The following is a 10,309-nucleotide window of genomic DNA, read 5'->3' on the forward strand; positions in this document are numbered from 1 at the left end:
AATTCTATATACAATCCTGCATACTGAATTTCAAAACGTCCATTATACAAACGTCCAAATTATCCTAGAAGCAGATGAAAGTAAACACCGTTTACCGATTTTCTAACATCTATCTAGCATTTATAAAACGGTTTAGCAACTGCAAATTAAAGAATTCTTACTTCCCCTGGGAAGATGAGGTGCTAAACAAGTGACACAGAAATTGACATTTTGGCTTATTTTTCAAATTATTCTCTTGTTAATATAAGCTCAGTTATTTCAAAACTTAACTTCCCAATACCATATTACAGACAACGTAATAGAGCACTTGTGGACTCCATAGATAGCTATAATTAGATCATTGTCTATATCTAAAATTTTGCAATTTGGCTCGACTTCAAATAGAATGAAATATATTTTATCTGAGAATTGTAATTTGATCGGACAAATGTCTCTTTAATGGTGAAGAAAGCATTAATTATTAAAACGATCTCTTTTCGAATAGTATAAGAGATTCATCACCAATAGCATTCATTAATGTCGTGGCAGAAGCTTCCTATTTTGTACGGCAGTGTCTTGAATGATGGCAGATTTTTGCTGCCGAATTCAAGAAATTTGTTATAATACCACAAGTGATAAATTGGATCATGTGTATGCAAATTTTGTTAGAATACAACTAGTGTAGATGTCGAAGGTGCTTATTTTAAGAACAATTAATATATTATTTGAAATTTAATGATAAATGTATTTTTATTTTCTGCTTTCGATTTTTTTAAGGACGTATTCATACGTTATTATCCCTGAAGTATACAACAAAAGACTTTCTAAATACCAATAATAGATCTAAAAGAATGGTCTAGGTTAATGCATTTGCCTTTTGAAGTAACCGACTACGTTCAAAACAAAAGTTTTTGGGGAAAAATGATTTTTTTAAAAAAACATTTTATTATTTTTAGATGCACTGATAATCATAAACAGCAAAATGCCAAAAAAAATTTGTTTTTACGTTCTTATAAATTTTTAACTTTACAAATTTAATATTTTTGGAAAAACAGGCGAAATAGTACCAAACGATAATACTAAATTTGACAAGAGAATGCTAAGTCACTAATTAATTTAAAAGTATTTATTAGAGAATGTAATGAAAAATGAGAATCAACATGTCAACTGATAAAGTGTAATAATCTGAGTGATGAAAAGAGCTTTAGATAATCTATCTTAATATATATAAATTACGTGTCACGTTGTTTGTCCGGGATGGACTCCTAAACTACTCAACCGATTTTAATCAAATTTGCACACCGTGTGCAGTTTGATCTAACTTAAAAGATAGGATAGCCCTTTTTTTGAATTTTTAATTAGAATTTTAATTATTAATTAAAAACTAACTTTCCCGCCAAAAAAATCGTTTCATTTTCCCCACCGCCAATCTTATCTTAATATATATAAATTACGTGTCACGTTGTTTGTCCGCGATGGACTCCTAAACTACTCAACCGATTTTAATCAAATTTGCACACCGTGTGCAGTTTGATCTAACTTAAAAGATAGGATAGCCCTTTTTTTGAATTTTTAATTAGAATTTTAATTATTAATTAAAAACTAACTTTCCCGCCAAAAAAATCGTTTCATTTTCCCCACCGCCAATCTTATCTTAATATATATAAATTACGTGTCACGTTGTTTGTCCGCGATGGACTCCTAAACTACTCAACCGATTTTAATCAAATTTGCACACCGTGTGCAGTTTGATCTAACTTAAAAGATATGATAGCCCTTTTTTGAATTTTTAATTAGAATTTTAATTATTAATTAAAAACTAACTTTCCCGCCAAAAAAATCGTTTCATTTTCCCCACCGCCAAATGAGTACGGTTTCAGTTTTTTTTCCCCAACAGTCATGAGGCTAGGCTTAAGATTTTTCGGCTGATTATTTAAAACGATTCTATTTATTTTTTTAATGTTTGATGCATTTAAAATTAAACATTGTTAATGAATCGATCTTTCACATTCATTCTTAAGTACTTTTGAATTAAAATAAAACAGAATAAAGGAAATTAAAAATTTCTAATCTGCATAGCGTTACCCCAACTGGCGTAGAAACACTCACGCATTTGCGTTACGTTTCGAATCCGAATGTTAGAATTATTTATGATCCTATCCGAAAACGTTTCTCAGGAATAAGATATCGTTTTGCACAATTATTTTTTAATGCATACAATAAATTTGATACGTTGCAACGGATAAAGTATCACGATCTTATGTTTGAATTTTGTATTACTGTGCACGGTGGCAATTCTCAGAAATAAGATATTTTATTTGAAAATGATTAATTACAAACGTTTTAACGGATCACTGATTAATATAACATACTAAAATTCTGCTTTTTTTTAATTATAAAGAAGTTTGGAAAAATACTTGGAGGTGCACACGGATAATTATTACTTTTCGTTTTGAATGAATTCCGATTCTTTATTTGACTGTTTACTAAGAAAAATGTTGTACGGCAATAACATTTGTTACCTTCATTGAATTTTCAATTTAATGATTTTATTTCTTTTGTTAAGCATATCGTAAAAAAGGTAAGTGAACGAGCCAATAATAAGTTCCTCTAATCGGATAATAAAAAAATATTAACTCATTTGTATGCTAAATGAAATTTAATCTTTTTTATATAAATTATTGAAGATATGATAATAAAAAATGGTTACAATAATCGTTTCAGTTTTTCATTTCTTTACTAATAAACTGCATGTACGTATCAAGTTATGTCAGCTATCATCAACTCAGCTATCATTCACTTCAGCTACAATGCTTATCATTATTTAATAAATGTTTCTGAAACTGATTTCATTTTGTAAATGAATTCTGAATTATTGCAACAGACAAATGTATCAATGACGGAATAAATCTCATGGCAACTTCATGTGTGGAATATAGAACTTTTTTTTTTAAATCTTTCCTTTAAGCTGAGGAAGCCAGAATCGGTATCACTGAAGTTAGAGGATTTATTATACATCATAAAGGGTTTATACTAAGAAGGAAGGTTTTAAGAAGGAACAAATTATTTGTTCATTATTTGACAGTCACAATTATCTGTTAGCTCCAAGCGATTCTAACAGATGGCGGTATCTGTTGACTGGATTGAGTAAGTATTCTAACAGATGGCGCTGTGTTAAAAGTACCAACGTTTCACATAAGCTACAATTTAACGGCATAACCACCACGTGTTGCTGAGGCTAAAGTATAAGTTAAATTTATTTCTCAGTAAACGCAATACAATGAAATTCAATTGTTCTTACTTTTTCAATTTTTGGTATTAGCATAGCCGACCACGTGTTATTTAGACTGAAGTATAAATTGAATTCATATTATAGTAAAAGTAATACAGTGCAATTCTTCTTGCTTTTTAATTATTAGTGCTTCATTGTTCAACAATCTTTAATTAAAATGCATGTTTAAAACAATCATACTTATGGCGAAGTGTTGAAACACTTCGATTGGCCATAAACATGCGCGTACAATTGCAAAATGATCCATCAGCACAAATATTTTCTGAACAATTAGTAGATATTGGGAACGGTAAAATAGAACTGCAACCAAATACGCAATGCATTAAACTGCCAGACAATTTCTGCACTGTTCTTGAGGGGAAAATGAATTGATTCAGAGTATTTTTCCGGATATACAGAGTAATTACTTGAATTATAACTGGCTCAGTTATCGGGCTATTTTGGCAGCCAAAAATGTTGATGTTGACGAAATTAACAACATAACCTTCGATTAAAGATTGGTTCACCTATTATTCTCCTGTGTAATTTGAATCCATCTCAATTATGCAACGGTACGCGTTTAGTCATCAAAAAGATCACCGGAAATATACTTGAAGCTACCATTTTAACTGGAAAGTTTAAAGGAGAAGTGGTCCTGTTGCCACGTGTTCGGATGATACCATCAGAATCTACGATACCCTTCAAAAGGTTACAGTTTCCAATTCGTTTAGCTTTTGCCATGTCTATAAATAAGTCTCAAGGCCAAACAATGTCCATTTGTGGTTTAGATTTGGAAAATCCATGTTTTTTTCATGGGCAACTATATGTTGCATGTTCACGTGTAGGAAAACCGTCAAATCTATTTGAGTTAGCTAAAGACAGGTTAACCAAAAATATTGTGCACCGATTAGGGCTAAATTAAATTGAAATTAAAAGTATTTATAATTCAAAATAATAAACATTAAGATAGTTTTAAATCTTTTATTAATAAACATTAATAAAAGATTTAAAACTATCTGCCCTACCTACCTCATTTATAAGTTTAAGTGTTACGTGTTTTTTACTAACAACTTTGTAATGTACTCATTTGTTACAAACTTGAAAACAAAAAATAAAGAAATTTAAATTTATTTTTTTTGTATTGATTTTTGCTTAATATCAACGGTAGTAGAAAATCAATCATGGAGGTCCCCATGTTTTTTTACAAATGGCATCTGTGTAAAAAAGCATGGTGGTCCCCATGATTGGTGTTCTCCTACCGTTTCCCTTGAATAGTTTACTACTATGTAATATAACAAAAACCTTAGCCACAGCAACGAGTGGCCGGGTCTGCTAGTACATAGTATAAAATGAAGTCTCCTGAAAGCGTCTGCATGTTAAAACCCTAAAAACTCGAGAAATACTTAACTACTTTTGGAGATATTTGTACTATTTTGTAGGGCATTTATTGGGGAAGGTTTTAGTATATTGAAGTCATATCAAAATAAAAAAAAGGAGTTTTATAATTGCGATTTTAATTATTTTCCTACTACGATTCGCGCATGCGTAAAGCAGCCGTATCTGTGCTTTGCATTTATCCGCGCGTGAGCTCAAACTTCGCAGGTGCAAATAGCAAGAGTTATGGTATTCATGTGCGATACATTTCTTTGTTTACGTCTGATTTTAAACAGTGATTCAAATCTCATTATCCCCAAAGGAAGTAAATTCAACCTTGGCCGGAGCACATTAAATGTCAAAAAGCTTCGTTTGTTGCGCGATAATGAAAATGTAGAGAAAAGAAACGTTAGGTTAGCGAATATCAGAGAAAGAATGTCCACACTTTTTTCAAAGGAAGAGTTCTTCTGTTGAACGAAGTAAACGTCTCTCTTTAAATCGCACTGCAATTAAATTACAGAGACAGAATGAATCTCGCCTGTCTGCTGACTGAGAAAGACATTTAAATTTGAGACACATGAGAAGACGTGGAAGAACAAACGTTCCTGATATTTGGTCCAAAAAGGAGTACACTGTTCTGAATTTCGATCCATGTGTGGATTACAGAAATGATGCCTCGGTTTCATAGGAACAATGTCTATAGTCTGTCCATATTGTTCAGCTTTAGGAACTGCTTTGATATACAGTCATTTTCGCCAAAAAAAAAAAAAAAAAAAAAATTATAGCCAAATTTTAGCGAAATGGCCGAATGTGGCGAGAACGGCAGCAATAAGGTAACGGCAGCAAAAGTGAGACCGAAAAGTTGCCAACCTCGCAAGACGCAAAATGATTGTATATCAAAGCTTAGCCCAGCTTTAAAATGGAAAGATGAATCAAAAGGCATGTGTTGTTTGCAAGGGAAAATTGAAACCATTTTAACAGTCTAAATATGGAACAGCATTGATATACAGTCATTTTCACACAAACAAATTTATCGCCAAATTTTAGCGCAATAGCTAAATGTGGCGCGAATGTTAGCAATAGCGTTTCCAATCTAAAGGTTCCGAGAAACACTGCAGCAAATTAACAGAAATATAGAAAGAAGGTCAATAAATGCAGTAAAATGAAATTCATGCAAAAAATTTTTATCGAAAATAATGAAAGTAAGCAGAAGAAGTATGCGCAGCAGGAAACAATCAAGGGAAATGAACAGGAAAGATAGAAATACAGTAGCATACAGTAACATAAAAAAATGGTGGCCATGTAACCCCAAACAAAGCGCCACCGAAAAATTGCCTACCTCGCAAGGTTCCAAAAGACTGTATATCAAAGCTTAGCCCTAAATATTTCTGAATATGTGCCATAAAAAAATTGTTTTGTAGTTATTTTTGATGACTTCTAAATATCTTTTTGATCCGCATGACATTCCCACGTCATATCGGGTGGAAGCTAGATTTAAGTTTAAAGCTAATTTTTCCTCTTAGATGTTATGCCACGGACAACGCTGTGCGGGTACTGCTAGTATTTATTATATCATAAACAAAGTAAAAGTTGTCGGAACTGATTACCTGGTAATAATCTATTCCTATGCCTATTATCATTTTCTTCTGGGGTATAATATAACAGAGAAAATACTTAAACTTTCTTATAAATGAAATTGCATTTATATTTTTCTGCAAAATTTCGTCCCTTTGCTCGCGTGTTATGCTTCATTAAATTGATATTTTGTTAGAATTCAAAAGTGGGATCTGAGTTACAGCTAAAATCCTTTATATATATATATAAGTAATCAGTTAACTACAGAGCTAAACAATAAGGCTAAAACCGCCCTCAATTGCCTAATCCAAGATTTGTCTTTTGACTAGCCTGTTTTACAATCTCTTCTTATAACAAACACTACTCACTAGAGATATTGATTATATTTAACTTCAATTAAATCGTTTCAATAAAACTTCAGGTCTCTAATTTCGTCAAATGTCAGACATTATAGCCGACTTTAAAACGGTGTAAAAATAATTTATGTGCGAGTTTATTTTCGGACGTATAGAGAAAAAAAACCACATCAAAATGTAGTTTATTTTTTAATTAATTAAAATTTAAAAAATCTCACCGAAGCGCACATTTTGAATCTCCAAAATAAAAGGGAAAGTAAAAAAAATAAAAGGGCATTTGAGAAAAAGTGCAATTATTCTAATGATAGAAAAATGAAACATATATTATTTATCTACATAACTACCCTGGACTTACATGAGTATTTTTATTCCATCGAAAAAAAAAAAGTTTTTTGGTTGTATCTGTGACCAATTTTGCACCGCATCAATGACTTCTTGATTGGTTGCAAATCTTCTTCCCCTTAGCACTTTCTTAAATGGTCCGAACATATGAAAATCGCGTGGAGCTAGGTCTGGAGACTGTATGGCGAGTGTTCCAGCACTTCGAATTCCAACTCCTTTATTATTCCGGTCGGCCATTGCGCAGAATGTGGCATAACACCTTTTCCTAGTTTTCCAAGACGTTTGGATCTGATTGCAGATTTCAATTTAGATCACAATATATCAAATAATTCTCACTGTTTATAGTTTTGCCTCTTGGGGTGAAATGTCTACTACATTTTCCATGTCCCAAAATAGTGTTAGCGCAAAGAAGTTCTTCCCTGTTTGAAGCGCTCTATCCATTCCACTTGCTTCACGATAAATAGCTATCACCCTACTGCGCTTGCATTCGATAAATAATTTCCGCAGGTTTAACTCCTTCCGCAAACAATCACTGCCCTTATTTCCTCCTTGTTGCAGACTGAAAATGGAGCTGCCCTATTTAACAGTATGAACTCCAACGATTAACGCGAGAATAAGAGTGAAAAGTGGCATAAAAGTGTTGCCGACTACACCTGGTATAAACTCCAACGATTAAAGCGGGAATAAGAGTGAAAAGTGGCATAAAAGTGTTGCCGACTACACCTGGTATAAACTCCAACGATTAAAGCGGGAATAAGAGTGAAAAGTGGCATAAAAGTGTTGCCGACTACACCTGGTATAAACTCCAACGATTAAAGCGGGAATAAGAGTGAAAAGTGGCATAAAAGTGTTGCCGACTACACTAATTCAGCGCTGGATGTTACCAAACGCTGTAAAAAGAAATTGCAAAAGTCTCTTTCCTTTTTGACTTTCTCTCGTATATATGTGCGAAATTTAGTACTTACAGTCCAACGGTCCAAATACACACAGAAACATTAACCTTCTTAATTAGTATCAATGTGTGTGTATGTGTGTGTTTGCGCTCTACAGGCAGGACGTTTTCACCTAGAGCTTCCTAATTTGACCAAGAAATACTTTGGAAAGTGGGAATTAATATTCACTTTAGAGAATTTTTTCCCCAGAAATTTAAATTAATTAAGCTAGATTTTGATGATATTTAAGCTAGATCAAGATAATTTCTGAAAATATTTTCACACAAAAATGTTTTTTTTTATACCATTTTACACCGTTACAAAAATTTATTTATTCAACAATGCCGATTTAGTTTCTGTAAAACTCTTTAGTCTACGTTTATTGTTATGGATGAAACCGAAATCGTATTCATTGTTTCATCAAATATTTAATGATGTGGTTTCCCTGATGTTAAAAACTAAAGAAGGAACCTATTTGATATCTAGATAGTTTACAGGACGTATGAAAATGTAAAATTACGATACTACAAAATAAGTTTTGTCGAGATAAACCTGATACAATAGCACTATGATGTCATGGACTGATCTCCATTAAAAGAAGTTCAAAAATGCAATGAACACACGTTATCCACATTAATTATTGTGGATGAAACCGAAATCGTTTTCATTGTTTCATCAAATATTTAATGACGTGGGTTCCCTGATGTTAAAAACTAAAGAAGGAACCCATTTGATATCTAGATAGTTTACAGGACGTATGAAAATGTGAAATTACGATACTACAAAATAAGTTTTGTCGAGATAAACCTGATACAATAGCACTATGATGTCATGGACTGATCTCCATTAAAAGAAGCTCACAAATGCAATGAACATACGTTATCTACATTAATTGTTGTGGATGAAACCAAAATCGTTTTCATTGTTTCATCAAATATTTAATGACGTGGTTTCCCTGATGTTAAAAACTAAAGAAGGAACCTATTTGATATCTAGATAGTTTACAGGACGTATGAAAATGTAAAATTACGACACTACAAAATAAGTTGTGTCGAGATAAACCTGATACAATAGCACTATGATGTCATGGACTGATCTCCATTAAAAGAAGTTCAAAAATGCAATGAACACACGTTATCTACATTAATTATTGTGGATGAAACCGAAATCCTTTTCATTGTTTCATCAAATATTTAATGACGTGGGTTCCCTGATGTTAAAAACTGAAGAAGGAACCTATTTGATATCTAGATAGTTTACAGGACGTATGAAAATGTGAAATTACGATACTACAAAATAAGTTTTGTCGAGATAAACCTGATACAATAGCACTATGATGTCATGGACTGATCTCCATTAAAAGAAGCTCACAAATGCAATGAACACACGTTATCTACATTAATTGTTGTGGATGAAACCGAAATCGTTTTCATTGTTTCATCAAATATTTAATGGCGTGGTTTCCCTGATGTTAAAAACTAAAGAAGGAACCTATTTGATATCTAGATAGTTTACAGGACGTATGAAAATGTGAAATTACGATACTACAAAATAAGTTTTGTCGAGATAAACCTGATACAATAGCACTATGATGTCATGGACTGATCTCCATTAAAAGAAGCTCACAAATGCAATGAACACACGTTATCTACATTAATTGTTGTGGATGAAACCGAAATCGTTTTCATTGTTTCATCAAATATTTAATGATGTGGTTTCCCTGATGTTAAAAACTAAAGAAGGAACCTATTTAATATCTAGATAGTTTACAGGATGTATGAAAATGTGAAATTACGATACTACTAAATAAGTTTTGTCGAGATAAACCTGATATCATAGCACTATGATGCCATGGACTGATCTCCATTAAAAGAAGTTCAAAAATGCAATGAACACAGCATTTGCAAAACTATTCAAATTACACAGTTTTGGTATCTCACAATTTGATGAAATCACGGGCGTGAAGTTTTATTTAACAATTTACTTGAAATAAAATATAATATCTCCGGCGAACGAGCTGGTCATTAAAGACAACTAGCAAATAAAACTAATACCTTATATTTGAAAAAACAAATCATGATGGAAGTTCCTGATTTACTACAGTATACTTCCGACAATATTAAAAGAATTTACAAATAAATAAATTAAGACCAAAACAAAATAATATATTAATGAGAACAGTGCACTAATAGGGTTTCTATAAATCACAAATAAGTACGCTACAAATCACTGATGGAAATTCAAAATGATTTTGCTAGTATATTTATGATTTTATTATTGATGAAATTTTCAATCTTACTACTTTATGAAAACTGATAAAAATGTAAACATTATTTATAGAATTTCATTCAAAAAATTTTTTTTAATAAAAATTAATTAAAATGATTGCCATTATATATTGAATAGCAAAATTATGGGATTCGGAATTTTTTGAAATAACGTTTATCAATGAAAACTGAAGATCAATAAATGCATAACAA

At 31.8% G+C, this 10,309-nt stretch overlaps 1 protein-coding gene across 1 annotated transcript in view; it reads left to right on the forward strand.

Moving 5' to 3' along the window:
• LOC129975104 (uncharacterized) overlaps window positions 1–7,503 on the forward strand; it is a 30,304-nt gene extending 22,801 nt beyond the window's left edge. Inside the window, exon 2 of the mRNA XM_056088038.1 lies at window positions 7,456–7,503. Coding sequence (XP_055944013.1) covers window positions 7,456–7,503 — 48 coding nt within the window. The remainder of the gene's footprint in view (window positions 1–7,455) is intronic.
• The last annotated feature ends 2,806 nt before the right edge of the window (window positions 7,504–10,309 follow it).

This window comes from Argiope bruennichi, chromosome 1 (genome assembly GCF_947563725.1).
Source record: "Argiope bruennichi chromosome 1, qqArgBrue1.1, whole genome shotgun sequence".
Taxonomy (NCBI): Eukaryota; Metazoa; Arthropoda; class Arachnida; order Araneae; family Araneidae; genus Argiope; species Argiope bruennichi.